The sequence below is a fragment of the Lissotriton vulgaris genome, chromosome 5 (genome assembly GCF_964263255.1).
Source record: "Lissotriton vulgaris chromosome 5, aLisVul1.2, whole genome shotgun sequence".
Lineage (NCBI taxonomy): Eukaryota > Metazoa > Chordata > Amphibia > Caudata > Salamandridae > Lissotriton > Lissotriton vulgaris.
The window spans coordinates 1,356,198,789-1,356,215,509 of record NC_141693.1 but is presented as its reverse complement, the minus strand read 5'-3'; the positions used below and the strand labels follow the sequence as shown (position 1 = coordinate 1,356,215,509).

The 16,721-nt window shown below is 48.1% G+C and overlaps 1 protein-coding gene across 3 annotated transcripts in view; it reads right to left on the bottom strand.

The window, feature by feature from the left end:
• TRIM33 (tripartite motif containing 33) overlaps positions 1-16,721 on the bottom strand; it is a 418,511-nt gene that overhangs the window by 180,431 nt on the left and 221,359 nt on the right. For all 3 annotated transcript variants that reach the window (XM_086923290.1, XM_086923291.1, XM_086923292.1), the window contains one exon: positions 6,142-6,298. In XM_086923290.1, the coding sequence (XP_086779416.1) occupies positions 6,142-6,298 (157 nt within the window). The remainder of the gene's footprint in view (positions 1-6,141; positions 6,299-16,721) is intronic.

The window sequence follows — 16,721 nt, the reverse complement described above, 5'->3', positions numbered from 1 at the left end:
CTGTACCTAATGGCCTGTTATTCACTCTCCTGGTGTTATTCTATGCTTTGTAAAGCGCTCTGATATCTGCAAAGATCTTGTTCGCGCTATATAAAACTTTCAAAATAAATTAAATAAATAAACCCCTGTGTTGGGCCTGGACCAGGTGCTCAAAAGGATGTCTCTTGGGGCTTCATTAAACAGCAGCAGGGGCTCCAAAGAGCTCGCTGCCGGTTGAAGCACCTCTGACTGCCATCATAGGTAGCACGAGGCTGAAAGCCTCGGCCACCCTATGCAACACCACTGCATAAGACGCTACCTCCTCCGTAGCCACGGTAGGAGGAGGAGACAACATGCCACGGTCTGGTGCAGTATCAAGACCACTGGCTTCCCCAGTTCCTTTCTCCAGTCCGGTTCATAACCTAACTGGTCAGTTAAAGGGTCTCCAGACACACACCCCCCTTTCTCCTCACCCTCCTCTGACTGTCAATCTGGTTTCAAAGAGCCAGGGTAGAACAGGGGCACAAAAGTACCCACCGCCGCCAGTCCGGCTCCATGTCTACATCGGGATGCAGGTCAGGGTTCGACGCCGGCTGGGGACACAACCTGTGTTAGCTGCGGATGTAGTGCCGGTAGAAAACACACCGGGGGAGGTGTAACTAGGTCACCCGGTGCCGATCCGGGTCCAGGCCTGGATCCAAGGGGGCCATGCGGTGCAGAGGCATCCGGAGTCTAAGGCCTAGGGCCCCCAGTCGAGTCCATAGGGCACGAAGGCATGCTGGCGGAGTCAGGATGCCCAAAGATGGCATCGATGGCTTTGTAAAATTGATGAAGCTGGGCAGGGGTCGCTCCAGGTCCTGAAAAGGCAGGGAAACCCAGGGTTGACCCTTTGGGCTCTTGCATGCGGAGCTGGGGGAGGGGCACCACCCGCATTCCTCGTTGCGCTGGCCGACGGGCGGGAAGAAGTCGAAGAGCGACGGTGCTTCTTCGACTTCTACTTGTGCTTCGATTTACCTGACCCTGAGTGCGAAGACTTGGATGAAGAATGATGGTGGCTCTGCGGCTGGTCCCTTGACCTCCTACACGACAAGGACCTCAAGTGATGCAGAGCCGACTGCTGGGCCTCGGGAAGCTTTCGGGACGGATCCCGTAAATACTTTTGATTCATGGTTGGGCAGTCAGAGCACGACTTAGGGTTGTGGTCTCACTCCAGGCAGAAGAGGCACATGCAGTGCGGATCCATCACTGACATCAGTCGGCTATAGGAACCGCAAGCCTTGAAGCCAGGCATCCCTGACATGCACCAGGAGTCCACGACGCAAGAACAATGTCGACAAAAGTCGATAGAAAGTCAGTCAAAAAGTGACTGAAGGTACCGCTCTCTCCGGATCTGCGCTGGCTGGCGCGGAAAAAGAAAGAACTGCCACAGCACGCGAGGGCGGCGTCTTTGTAGCTACTGCAACGTCATCCCGGCGACCACAATGCTAACGACAAACGCGGAGTCAACAGACGCCACCTTCCATCTCGCAGGGATACTGCTGACGAAAAACTTTCCGGATCGAATAACATCCTGGGGGTAATTCTAAGGTAAGGAATCTATAACTAACTGTTTCTTTCAGATCTGAACCGTGCACCCAGCCGCCTCTGTGCCGGTGAAGGTGCAGTTTTGCTACTTACCTGAACCTTACCTGGTGCAGAGTTTTCATCCTGAAACCAAGAATATAAGTTGTATACTTTCCTGCAAAAGCGCATTCTTGGTTTCCTCCCATAGGTTAAACATTGCTGAACTGAAAATTCCACTTCTTAAAGTGAAAAGCATTTTTTTATGAGAAACTTACTCATCTTTTTACAGATTTCTTGGGCTTAACATAAATCTTGAAAGAAGCTTATTTTTACAAAATTGGTGTTTATCTTTTTGAAGACGTGTCATTTATTAATCACTTTGTGCATAACAAATGTCTTACATTCCTCTGAGTTAGGTCTAGGGATGCTCGACCACACTACCACAAATAGAGCACTTTGGGTTTACATTGAGCCCTGTACAATTCTGGGGGAATCTCTGCACGATATAACCACTTAGTGGTATATCATATAAAATGGACATAGAAAATGGAAGAAAACAAGTTACTTACCTGTAACTGTAGTTCCCCAGTATTGGAAGCTTTCATAGATTCACATGCCTGAATTATTCCCCGTTGTCGAGACGGGAGTCTCCGGTACATAAAAAAGCAATGCATAGCAGTATAGCAAACTGAAAAGAGGCCTGGGCCCATTTCCCTTTTGCAACCCATAGCCTTTGTTATGTAAAAAGGCCCAAACTTTTCCCTGAACCAATCAGCTGTCCTCACCCTCTAGAACACTCCTTAGAGAACCTCTTGCTCCTCAGATTTTCGCGCATTTTTGCATACCAAACACTTGTCGTGCCGAATCCAAGGTGAGCCTCTCAGGGGAGGAGGGTGGGTGCATGTGAATCTATGAAAGCTTCCAATACTGGAGAACTACAGTTACAGGTAAGTAACTTGTTTTCTTACTCCAGTATTGGAACTTTCATAGATTCACATGCCTGAATTAGAATCGTGAGCAGTAACTTCACAAAGCACATTTATTCCTTACTCTTTCCGCCGCTGTTGTTGGTTGAGGAAAGAGACGCGTCAACACCGATGGCTCATTCAAATGGAAGTCAGTAGGCACTTTAGGAATAAATCTTGGATTAGTCCCCAGAATCATTCTGTCCTCTTTGAACTGTAAAAAGGGTCTCTAATTGTGAGAGCTTGTAGTTTTCCTACCCTCCTAGCTGAAGTTAGGGCGAGGAGAAGCACCACTTTCCAAGATAAGAATTTTAGGTCCGCTCTGTGTATGGGTTCGAAAGGTTGTTTCATCAATTGAGACAATACTATGTTAAGATTCCAGAGCGGAGGTGGAGGTTTTATTGGAGGAAAAACCCTGAATAATCCCTTCATGAACTGCTTGATGATCTGAGCTGACCATAAGGAAGGGCCGGATGCAGATCTCCTGTATCGGGATATTGCCGCTAAATGCACCTTTAAAGAAGCGTGAGCTAATCCAGACTTGGCTAATAGAAAGATGTATGGTATGATTTCATGAGGTGCCACCGCAAGAGGATGGGTACCATTGCGTTGACACCAGACACAAAACCTCTTCCACTTCATTCTGTAGGTCGTGTTTGAGCTCTCTGCCCTCGCCTTCGATATGATGTTTCTGCACTCCTGCGAAATATTCAGATGTTGGAACTCACAGTGCTCAGGAGAAAGGCTGCTAAGTGCAAGGAGTTCGGGTCCGGATGGAGCACTTGTCCCTGGGACATTGTCAGAAGTGATGGTATCGGCTGGAGACGAATATGCTGCGGTTCCGACAGCAGCAGAAGCTCCGCGAACCAGTGTTGTCTGGGCCACCATGGGGCTATCAGGATCAGCCTGCACGGTTCGTTCTTTATCTTCCTCAGAAACCTAGGCAGGAGGGGAATCAGGGGAAAAGCGTAGGCAAAGACATCGGACCCTGCCATCGAAAAAGCATTCCCCAGGATCACCCCTGGGGAAGCCAGCTTGCGAAGAACCGGCATATCTTGTTCTCCCTTGTGGCGAAGAGGTCCACCGTTGATTTCCCCCATGCCCGAAAAATGCTGTCCAGGACTCCCCGGTCCAACTCCTACTCGTGGCAGGAAGTTTTGAGTCTGCTTTGGTGTTCCCATTCAAATATGTTCTGCGCTTCGTGGAGAAGTGTGGCTCACTGGTTAGAGCAGGCAGACCCTGAAGCAGGGGTCAGACCCGGGACCAGGGTTCAATTCCCGACGCGGCAGGGTCTTGAGCTCAAATGTCCATGGACTCGATAATTCTCGCTTCGGTGCCTGACCTAATCATGGGTTCACACTCTGCAACTCTGGGCATTAAGCTTGCTTAATCTCCACAACGGCCCCCCCGCGGCGGGATGCCTGGCTTTCACCTTGGGGATGCCCTGTAGGGGCTATCTCACAGGGAAAAGCCAGGACGGGTTCCCAAGGCAAGCGCGGAGATACCCCTTCGGGGGCCGATTCAGGCGCTATATAAGAAACATAATAATAATAATTCCTGAGAAAGGGAGAGATATCTCGTGCCTCCCTGTTTAAGTAGTGCATCGCAGTTCTGTTGTCTGTTCTTATCAACACTGACGAACCTCTGATTCATGGTAGGAAAGCCAGCAAAGCAAGGCGCACTGCTCTGAGCTCCAGCAAGTTTATATGCAGTTGCTGCTCTTGCAACTTCCATCAACCGCTGACCTGAAGGTCTTGGAGAAATGCTCCCCATCCTTCTAGGGATGCATCTGTAGTCACTACCAATGGGGCTGGAGATGTGAGGAATGAGAATCCTTGAGAGACATTTTGCTGTTGTGTCCACCACGCTGCTGCCTGCAGCATGACCGGTGTTCCTTGCACCACGTCCTCGAAGGATCCTTGCGCTTGACGCCATTGGAGGTCAAGCTGCTCTTGCAATGGCCGCTTTCTTAATCTGCAGTGCGGCACGAGCGGGATACAAGATTACATTATCCCCAGCAATGATTTGTATCCGTGTACTGAAAGATACTTTCTTTCTAGAAACCTCTGGAAGTGGGACACTATTTTTAGCTGTCTTTCGTTGGAGGGGAACGCCTTGTTTTTCTCCATGTCTAAGATTGCTCCTAGAAAAGTGATCTGTTTCCTTGATTTTTTCTCGTGTAGAGTCAATCCCAGCTTGGTGAATAAGTCTATGTTTTGTGGTCTTTCACCTCCCAGATGTGCCTACAGTGGGCTTCCATACAGAAATATTACCCATGCAGAGGTCTTTCTTAACATTATGATTTGCAATCCTATGGTTCCCACAATATTGTTTTACAGAAGACTTGGTGAGGCACTTTATTTTGATACCATGGTGGTACTTTTTTTTTTTTTATAAGTATAGCTGCACACATTGGAGATTTTGACTATCATTTATTTGGACTTACAGGGTGTTTCTTTTGACTGGTCTTATGAAGATCCTATGTTGATGTATTACCAACAGTTTCATTTTGCGGGTCGAAACTTAGATGGACTTGCACGCCTGGATCTTTGTGAAATGGATGTTGGTTTGTTAATTTAGTAAACAGAATACCTAGTCTGGACTCTAATAAATATGGACTTCTGACCAGGGCACTCGGAATGATTTTGAATTAACTTTGAAATGATGCTGATATTTCAATTGACCTTGTTTCTGTATTCTATACTGATAAAACATTACACAAGCACTTATTTGCACTCATTGTGGAGCACCATAATTAATGTGTTTTTATATATTTCAATCAAATTATTTTTTAATAACTTGTGCTCTTTTTCTCTGTGATTCATATGAAACATATAGTTACTTTTTGGTAATGTGTTCTTTGGGTTAATCCAACACAACCCCTTTTGCGTGGTAACGTGTATCCATGGACAGGCAAATCTTGCGCTCATAATGCTCTTATGACTCAACGCCAGTAGAGGGCGAAATAGAAAAAGGTTTTTGTTCCGCAGGAGCTGGAAAACACTATTTAAGTAAATGGCTGCATACAGCATGACGACGGAACGAACCTGCTTTGTAAAGGCAAAATACCATTTGGGAACAACTGACACCTGGTTGGATTTCCCTCCATTTGTTTGAAAATAGAGCAGACAAATAGACCCTATTGAAAGCAATGACACAGGTGTTTGCACTAATGCATATGACAGAAGCAAATAGATGTTAGCAAACATGAATGTGTTCTAATTGGTCCTTCATTGTCCACCTCAAAGAAGAAACATAACCGATCTGGATGTAAGCACTTGTGGCGGAAGAATTGTAGCAGAGGCTTGAAATACAGACTTGAAGAAGCTCCCAATAAGAGGACTAAATTAGCTAAGCTGAATACAGGCATGCAAAAAAGACTCCTCCCTCAGAATGGTCAAAGCCTCATTACACGGAGTGATCCACATTTCCATTATACAACAGAATTCAGGATGAAAACCCTTTATAATTGCAAATGAACATATACACTGTGGGTGAGTGATCTTTAACTGTAAAGTCTCTAAAGATCTAGCATTCCTATCGACTGATGTGCGGTTCAATTTCAATAAATCAGTACATAAGAAAAGTCAGTTTGAGAAAAATGCCAAATAGGTCAGACACTATAAAGACCTACCATGCATGTACTTCTTCTGCCATCAGCAGCTTTCTCTTGCTTCACGGACCCTGAATAACTGCACACCGTTTCTTCAGTACCAGGCTCCTGCTTGACTTTTACAAGATCTGATTTGTAGCCTGAATTCCTTTCTCCAGTTCTACCACTTGAACCACAGCTTTAAAACAAACAATTAGGTGATGAAGGGAAACTTTTTTTGTACTACATACATAAACTCAGTGACTAGGTTAGAATCGATTAACAATAATGATTTGTGAAATGTGATGGAATCAAAACTTTTAAAAAATGCATTTCAGTGTACTGTAAAGCTCTGTCTTGTCTTAAGGCAGTTTCATCTGACTCAATCGTAGAGGAGGTTATTATTATTATGGATTAATGCAGAATTTGCAGATAGCTCCAACACTAATCTAGGCTAGTGGGCATGAACAAGAACAACAAATCCTCATTTCGAGTGCCTCTGGTAACAAATGAATTGCTGAAAAGGTAGGGCAAAACATGTGTTAACAAATGATTGCTGCCCATGATATACAACCAGTGGCAAGTCTTCATCAAAGGAATTTTGAACACTTAACTTTCAGCAAATTTCTCAAGTGCAGGTGTGAGATACTGTTTTAATGTTTGGTGAGATTATTCCAAACCCTTGAGCCTTATATTTAACTAATCTGCCTCCATCTTTTTATGACCAAAACTATGGTTAGCAGATTGGAGGGTCTTTGCGCAATCCACTGCCCTCAACGAGCTGGTCAATATTATTTATATAACATCTGCACTTACATGGTACTTGTTTAAGTAGGTCTCGAAATTGATTTAGCTTCCACCAAAAGACAGTGCAGGTCGCAGGTCTTCTAGCACTCATTTCAATGACCACTGTTTGAAATTGGGATCCTGGTTGGCTTTAAACCGTAACACAGCGAAACCACAGACTACACAACAGGTTAGACGAATAGAGAATAATTATTTTTAATAAAAGAAGGCCAACACGCCCAAAATCCATTAAGTGGAAGATGTGATATGAATTTGTAAAGAATAAACTGAAAAATTGAGCTTGTTTGGGATATCTGGTCTTGCCGGACAGTGACAAATTCAAAAGTTAGGGCCGAGCACGACGGAGCTGGGCTGAATACAAGGACTCAGGACTCCTAAGCAAAATTACCTAGATCTAGGCTAGGTCCCTGAAGATTCGAGGTGCAGCCGAAAAGATGCATGTGTCAAGCCGCGCAGTGGATGAGATGGGTTGAGATTCTCCACGCAACGGCAACAATAAGTTGGTTCCACGTGCGATGCACTGATTTAGAATGCGGTATATGCTGCTATAGATCCTGCAGCAGAGGATGCTTTGGTTCCGAAGGCGATGTTCTGGGTCCATTCCATGTAACTGTAGGGATGCGCCAGTTCCAATCCACAAAAAGGCTAAGACGTGCCGCTTCTGACCCACAGTTGCGAAGATACAGCGGTTTCAAGGAGGATGCGTAGGTTAGCTTGACAAAGGACCTTAGGCCTCACTTCCCAGGGTCCAGGACTGGGGTGGCAACACTTGGCAGGGCAGACTCACAGACGACAGTCCAGCTGCAGGTGAGACGGAAGTCTTTTATGTCCCTGAAACTTCAATCAGGAGGCAGGCGAGCAAACCCTTGGAGTCACTCTGAGATGCAGGTTCAGTCCTACTCACCCTGGCAGGGGAACAGCAGGCTAGCATAGCAAGGCAGGAGTCAAGCAAGGCAGGAGTCAAGCAAAGCAGGAGTCAAGCAGAGTGGACGTGTTTTAAGCAGCACCGCAGTTAGTCTTCATGGCAGACACTTCACAGGTCCAGAAGTGCACTGAAGTCAGGTTGTCAGAGGTCCATTGATACTACCTAGTTGTGTCTTTGAAGTGGGGGAGACTTCAAAGACGGGTCTTTGAAGTGGAAAGAGGTTCTCCCGGCCCTGGAGTTCCAGGCTTACTACAGGGGGGTATGCACTGTGACCCTGGGCGTAGTTCGCGTAGTAGCGCTAAGTGTAGCTACGCGAAGTGCACTTTGCACTATGCAAGCTACGCAAAGTGCACTTTGCACTATGCAAGCTACGCAAAGTGCACTTTGCACTATGCAAGCTACGCAAAGTGCACTTTGCACTATGCAAGCTACGCAAAGTGCACTTTGCACTATGCAAGCTACGCGAAGTGCACTTTGCACTATGCAAGCTACGCGAAGTGCACTTTGCACTATGCAAGCTACGCGAAGTGCACTTTGCAAGCTTAGCGAAGTGCACTTTGCACTATGCAAGCTTAGCGAAGTGCACTTTGCAAGCTTAGCGAAGTGCACTTTGCAAGCTTAGCGAAGTGCACTTTGCAAGCTTAGAGAAGTGCACTTTGCAAGCTTAGCGAAGTGCACTTTGCAAGCTTAGCGAAGTGCACTTTGCACTATGCAAGCTTAGCGAAGTGCACTTTGCACTATGCAAGCTTAGCGAAGTGCACTTTGCACTATGCAAGCTTAGCGAAGTGCACTTTGCACTATGCAAGCTTAGCGAAGTGCACTTTGCACTATGCAAGCTTAGCGAAGTGCACTTTGCACTATGCAAGCTTAGAGAAGTGCACTTTGCAAGCTTAGAGAAGTGCACTTTGCAAGCTACGCAAAGTGCACTTTGCACTATGCAAGCTTAGCGAAGTGCACTTTGCACTATGCAAGCTTAGCGAAGTGCACTTTGCACTACACGAACTACATAGTGCACTGTGCAAAATGCTGTTCGCACTGATTGCACAGTGCCGGATGCTTGTCCCCACTGTGCAATCATTGCAAACCGCATCTTGCACAGTGCAAGCGGTCGTTTTCTGCCGCTCGAGTAGATTTGTACTTGAGCGGCAGTTTCTCAACGCGGACTGGTAGTTTCTCATCGTAATAAGAAATCTGACATCCCAGGGTTGAGAATCTCGCCGGGAGATTTATTTTCCACGTTCGAGATCGGCAACTTGAAGTAGCTGATCGCGAACGAGGAAAAAGACTCGCCGGGATGTTATTTTGCTCGTTTGCAGTCTCCAACTTAACGTTGAGGGCCGCAAGCGTAGCTTAGTCCTACGCCCAGGGTTTGTATGCAGCTCTTTGTGTGGGGACAGGACACAGACTATTCAGGTGTAAGCGTGAGACCGTGTCCAGCTTCTCCCTCCAATCCTGCCAAGTCACATCTAAGCTTCCTTTGTGTGCGGCTATCTAGAGGGAATGCACAAAGCCCAGCTGTCACCCGGCCCAGACTTTTATTCAGAGACAGGCAGCAGGCACAAAACGGTTAAATTAAGAAAATGCCAACTTCATGAAAGTGGCATGTTCAGCACTGCAATTTAAAATCTAACTTCACCTTCAGTAGTGATTTTGAATTGGGAATCCAGAGAGCAAACTAGAAACCTAGATCTTCACAATTGGGATTTTTGTATGAAAGTGCCCTTTTTTGCATGGTTACCCCCTACTTTTTGCCGGACACATGATGCCCTTAGACTTGGTGTGCCCTGGGTCCCTGCCAATCAGGTTCCCAGGGCCTGTGATCTTTCCCAAAGCTGTACCTTTGTGCCCACAATTGGCGAATCTGACCAGTTAAGCCCCTGTTAAAGGTACCAAGAGCACTGTGACCAGGGAAGGCCTCTAAGGTTTGCAGCACCTATTGTGACACCCTTAGATGCCCTGTACCATAACTCCCACACAATGCCATTGCAGGCTGCGTGTTATGGTGCAGAGAAAAGTAAAGAGTCGACATGGCACACCTCCGTGTTGCCATGACTTAAACCCACCGTCTGGGGCCTAGGTAAGTCACCAATCTAGCAGGGGGGACTAGCCCCCAGGTGAGGGTACTGTGAAATGAGCCCTGTACCCCTACAGTGTCTAAATCCATTCTTAGATATTGTAAGTGTAGTAAAGCGATAAAGAGTATATGGACTGGGCATTGTCATTACTAACTCCACAGCTCTATAATGGCTTTACTAAAACTTGGGAAATGTTGTAGCAAACTTCTCAGCACATTAAACCCACACTGATTCCAGTGTGAGATTTAATGTAAAATGCACACTGAGGGCATATTAGAAAGCCCCCCTGAAATACGACCACCCCTGGTGTCGCTCTTGAATGGCTGCCCACCATTTGCCACCACCAGACAGGTTTCTAGACCCTTGGGTAGAGCCCCTCCGCTTTCTGGGTCCAGAAACAAAGTCCTTCCCGGGCAGAGGTGTCATGCCTCCTCCCCCAGGATGGGTTGTGTCCCCGAGAGGGGAAGCTTAAAGAGGACTGCCTCCTTTGTAAGCTGTCCCTGCCTTTTGCTGCCCCCATTAACTGGCTCCCACCGATTCTGACCCCCCACTTTGGGCATGAGAGTTGTCGGAATAACAGAGCTAGAAAGAGAGGTGTGCCCACCTTTGGCCAACCCTACCCCTTTAGGTAGGGGAGGAGGGGTGAAGCACGTATCTCAGGCCCCTCCATCTTGGAGTCTTGGAGATGAGGGGACACAAACAATTAGGAAGGGACCCATTGGTTCTGATGTGCACATCCATGTAATGCCCCAATACTTAGTAGTTTGGGGCAACCCTGAATGTCGCCTCCTCAGATTCGAGGAAGTAAGGAGGTGAACCCTACCGGCCTGCCCAGACTTCAACTTGCCTACAGCAAGAACCCTTTCACCACCCCCTTTTGTACCGCTTGGTTCGCCGTAAGTTGGCAGGGTATGATCAGACGCGAGTCCCTTGCTCACTTTGCCACTGGATTCAAGCAAGCCTGGTTGAAGAAGACTGTAATGCAAGAAACCGGTCCTAGGAAGCTTGTTTCCGGTCAAGGGAAGGCATGGCTTGGCAGTTCGGGCTGGACTGTTCCCATGAGACACAGGGTCAGACTGATTTGCATATGGCCATGTCTGAACTGGGGTGGCAGAGTGGGCTAAAAAACAGTGATGGATTAAACCCAGAACTGTTGATTGGGTGTGAGTGTTTGATTGGTTGAGATGCTCCGTCCATCACCACCCCCTTTTGTACTGTACAGCAAGAGCCCCAGCGTGTCCAGCAGTCAGCACCCCCTGAGCCCCAAGGACCTGCCCTTCACTCATCTAACAGGCTCAGTCTCCCGTGAGCACCGGATTAGTCAAAGCCAAGACTCACCAAGAGAATCCGTATCCAGACGGACCCGCAATTCTGCACCACTTTGCATCAGACACCAATGGCCAGAGTTTGAGTGGCCCAACACCAGGAGGAGGTCTCTCCAGTGATCCTTACTTGGGAACTGGTGATCCCAGCCGTTTGTCAAGCGCCAAGACAACACCTGCAGCCTTGACTCCTACCGCGTATGGAGCTGGTAAGAAGACCCAGATGCCAAAAGAGACCTATGAACCAGGCGCCCAATGGCCTTTAGTGTCTGTCCAGGCAGCCCCCAAGATCCCAACTTACCTCCCCAGGCAGTGGTTGCCTCCAGGAAGCATCCCTGCCAAACCGAAGATCTCCAATGACAGGGTCCACTATGTCGCCTTGGCACTTGGCACACGGACGCTATGCCACTGGTGGTGCAGCTCCTGTGCTGATTGTTGGCCCCTGCAGTGCTAATTTTAACCCCAGGAGCTCGACTCTCACAGCCAAGTGGCCTGCTGAATGAAGCTGGCTCTGTATATACTATACCAAAGTGAGGTATCATGTGCACAGAGTCCAGTGGCACCCAAAATGTAGGCAGAGGTATAGGTAGATAGAACCTTACCCTTTATTTGGGGAGGCGTGGTCGAGCAGTAAGGAAGTATCAGAGGATAGTGTTAAGCATGTGTTGTACACACTCAACAAATGAATTTACATACTCAAAGACTGAACTTCAGACCAAAGGTTTTTTTATAAAAATATTGTTTTAGTTATTTTATTACTGGGAGATTTCCTGCAAACCCGTAAGTAAAATAGTCTTTGTTAAATAGTACAATGCTAAAGAAATTTCTTTAGGGTTTCAAACTACACACTTTGAAACTTTTCCAAGAAAAACAGTCAATGTTATCCTATGGAGGAAAAAAGTGTTATTGGTTTTAAGGTAAGTATTTGGAGAGTTCAGGTTCTGGGGGTAGACTCAGGGGTCCCCCAGGGTCAGGGATGCACTTGTTACACCCTCAGAGGCACAAGGGCGGCCGGATGCAGATTGCGGAGGCCCATAGTTATCCAATGAGGGATAGGGGGCCTTCGGTTGGTGGCTGCTGACAAACAGGTCACTTGGTTGACGGAGCAAAGCTACTAGGCTTTAGCTCATGGCAAATTGGGAAACAAAGTAGCACTTAAGGTGCACCCGCAGCGGCTCTAGGGAGGCCGGGTGCTGGGTGCCGTTTCAACGTCAGGCGTTCACGGGAGACACAGTCTTTGTGGTTGAAGGCAGGCAGGTCCTCCGAGTTTGAGGTTGCTGGCTGCAGGACACACCAGGATTTCGCAGGAGTGCATCTAAATACTAGATTTAGGGACATTACAGGTAGGTAAAAAGGTTGGGACCAATGGGTCCCTTCCCTAGGGTGGGTACACCCCCTATTATGCCAACCTCCAGAGGGAGAGAGGCGTAAGCCTTTCCCTAGTTGGCGGAGTCCCCCATCTTCAAGACGGCGGGGACAGAGTTGTGCTTCACCTACCGTTTCCCACCTGATAGGTGGAGTTGGCAGAGGTGGGCATACCTCTCTCCATCACTAGTTTTTCCCCACCGGTTCACCCGCCAAAAGTGGGGGTCGGAACCATTGGGGACCAGTTGCTGAAAGCACCAAGAAGCTTGGGGAAGCACACAAAGGCGGCAAGCCTTAGACGATTCCCCTTCATGAAAAATGCCCATCCTAGGCGAGGAGGCTTGGCACCTCGTCCCAGGATGTGCATTGTTTCAGGCCCCCCCAAGAGTAGCAGGCTCTCGACCCAGGGTTCCAGAAACATGTCTAGTGGTGGCAGATGAAGGGAGCCATCCAGCCTGGACATTAGTGGTAGGTTAGTTTTCAGGGGGCATCTCTAAGAGCCCTCTGTGTGCATTTTACATTAAATCCCACACTGGCATCTGCAAGATCGTGGGCACTGAAGAGTGGGCTTCCCCTCGCCTTCCCCACCTGAGGGGTGGAGTTGGCAGAGGTGGGCACACCTTCTGGGCTTGCTAGTTTTTCCCGCCTGTCTGCCCGGTGAAAAGGAGGCAGACAGGAAGGGGGCCTGCCCCTGATAGCAGGAGAGGCTGGGAGTCGCATTACAAAGGCTGCCAGGCCTTTGAAGCTCCCCTGCCACAGATGGCTCTTCCTGGCCTGGCGGAGGTGTGAACACCTCCGCCCAGGAAAGGCTTTGTTTCTGCATTCAGGGAGCAAAGGCTCCCACCCTAGGGTGGGTAAGGGACCTTTGGTTGGTGGCTGCAAGCAAGCAGGCCAAGCAGTGTGGGAGCTGAGCTCTTCGTCACTTACTCAGGGCAAGTGGGGAAGCAGGGTAGTAGTTGCACTTCCAGCGGCACTCTGGCGGCTGGTTGCAGGGTGCTTTTGAGCCGTCGGGCACTCAATGTTATCCAATGGGAAAGTTAAAAAGTGAACAAAGGCTGCAAGCTCGGGGACGGAGATTTTTCAGGTGGGACCACCACTTCGAGGGGTAAGTTGGGATCTTGAAGTAGACGTAGGTACCCCAAAGGAAGGCACAGGGGGCCGTGGGGCGCAGGGGTGTCTTTTGGCATCGGGAAATCTTACCCTCAAGCTGGTCGCGGCTGGGGGTTGCTGTCCACAGGAGACGCCGGAGTTTCGCAGGAGCAGGTTCAAGGATCAACAGGCATGTGGGGTTTTGGGGCCAAGTCAGTGAGCGTCGTCCTTTTGTTAGAAGCTGCACGGCAGGTCTTCGTGTTTCTTGTTCTACTTGTTGCAATCGGGATCTGATGAAGGAAGGTTCAGGGTGCCCCTAAATACTAAATGTAGGGGTGTTACAGGTAGGGAAAGGGCAGGGACCAATATGTCCCTGTCCTGGGGTGAGTACACCACCTAGCCTGCTCCTCTCCTGTGGGAGGGGGGCAGGAGCCTAGCTGTGATTGGGCAGAGCTCCCCCTTGTCAAGATGGCCAGAGCCCGGAGTCGTGCTTCACCGTGCCTCTCCCACCTGAGGGGTGGGGTTGGCATAGACTGGCAAACCCCCTTTCCTCACTTAGGGTTTCCCGCCATTCTTACCGTCAGAGTTGGGGGTCAGAACCGATGGGGGCCAGTAGCCGAGTACAGCAAGTGGCCTGGAGAAGCTCACAAAGGCGGTATGCCTTTGAAGCTTCCCCTGCCCATCCTGGGGGAGGAGGCTTGGCACCTCGTCCCAGGATGTACATTGTTCCAGGCCCCTGAGAGCGGCAGGCTCTGGGCTCAAGGGTCCAGAAACATGTCTGGTGGCGGCAGCCTCGGTAGCCACACAGTCGGGACTCTGGGAGTTGGTTAGGTTTCAGGGGGCATCTCTAAGATGCCCTCTGTCGTGCATTTTACATTAAATCCCACATTGGCATCAGTGCGGATTCAATGTGCTGAGAAGTTTGATAACAAACTTCTTAGTCTTAAGTGAAGCCATCATGGTGCTGTGGAGTTCGTAATGACAACCTCCCAGCACCATACACTCTTAATGGCAGCACTGCACTTACAGTACCCAGGAATGGCCCTGGGCTCATGCACCTGTGCCCACACCACTGACATAGGTCACCCAGCTAGAGGGGTGACTGATGGATGCCAGGAGAGTGAGCTTGTGGGCATGGCACACAGGGATGTGTGCCATGTCGACTCTGTTTAGCTCTGTACTTAGACACTCAGCCTGGGAAGGCAGTGTGTGGGTGTCAGGGTACAGGGCCCCTAAGGGTGGACCAATAAATGCTGCAGCCCTTAGGGGTCTTCTCTGGTCACCGTGCCCTGGGCACCTAGAGTACCATTTACTAGGGGCTGACAGGGGGCCAGAGATGCCAATTGGGTTTTAGTTTCAACACCGTTTTGGGGAAAGAACACAGGCCCTGGATACCAGTTTGGCAGGAGGCCAGGGCACACTTAGTCGAAGTACATCAGCAATTCAGCAAAAAGTGGGGGCATACCCATGCAAGAAAGATGGCACTTTCTCACAGCAAATAGCACTTGAACTCTGTTTTTAATGAGCAAAATACCAGAGGATCCCATGGAAGAGAAGGATAAGTTACTTACCTGTAATCCTAGTTCTCTTCCAGGGGTATCCTCATCAAAGTCATAAGGAACCCACCCGCCTCCCCAGGAAAACAAGATGTTTCTAAAGTGTTAACGATATCTTTACTGCCTGGATACAGAACTCATGAAAGATGCTGCAGTGGGACAAGTGGTGCTCCGTCATCAATTTCATTAGAAGTGAGTCCTTCCCTTCATCCCACCATCCTTTCTATACGCAAATTTCTATATTGTGTTTTTTATGATTCTATTTGATTGCATTTTGGTACTTTCTATTTTCACGTTGATATGTTATCTGGTGAATTCATATATACTGTACCATTCAAAATGTGCTTATCATTGCTTACTACTATGAAAGATACCCTAATACTGGATAAGGAATGCTTTACTTACCTGTAACTGCAGTTATCCTGTGTTGGTATCTTTCATAGATTCACATGCAACCCACGCACCTCCCCTGGAAGGGCTCTCCTGGGTCTCTCAGTGATACAATTACTTAGCACTGTGCTTACGAAAATCTGAGGAACTAGAGCTCCTATCGGGAAGGTTCCAGAGGGTGGTGATATCTGATTGGCCCTACTCCAAAGTTAGGTCCTTTTTACAAAAGGACATGGATATGTTACTACGGTGAGGCCCTTGCCCTATTACTCTATATGTCTAATGAGACATTACTTTATGTACCGGGGGCTTCCATCCCGACGATGGGGAATGATTCAGGCATGTGAATCTATGAAAGATACCCTAATACTGGATAATTACATTATTTAGCCTACTATTGGTAGCTGCATTGGTATGAGAAAACAATTATATATGTATATACATATATTTAGAGCTGTATATAAGTGAGTTTCATATATATATTTTATATTATTTCCGGGGTCCCCGCACAGGGGCGGGAATATTCAGTGCTTATGACTATTGATGAGGAAGAGAAGAAAGCATTGCTGCAATTTGTCTAAACTTTCCAAATGGTTCCATATGTGATACACAACTAATAATACTTTCTCCAAATTATAGCAGTATGTTTCAGCCTGATCACCTACCTGATGCATATTCATGTACTGCACTACTGGCTTCCCTCTACCAGCATTCGCAAGTGGCTCCTCAGAAATACGCAGTAGGATGTGCCAAGCACCGTAAATATGCTCTTAGGTTATTGCACTTGTGGCAGCCCTTCCTACCACTGAATACAGCCTCTGCAATTTGTAGCCAGAATGCTTAAGGGGATCGATTCTTCACAAAGTCATCCCCGCATGACAATAGTCAGCAGTCTCCACATGTGTAGGAGAATGATAACAGTGTGGCTCCTCCACTACTAGATAGAAGCCCCCACTGAACACTGCATAGAGGCAGAACATCAACTTTGGGCACGGGCCAGTGTCTCTATCAGAGCAACCTCAAATGAAATTTCCTGTGCGCTGAACTCTAGACTGGGCTGTGTTGCTTAAACTATACCGCCAAACCTGAGTAA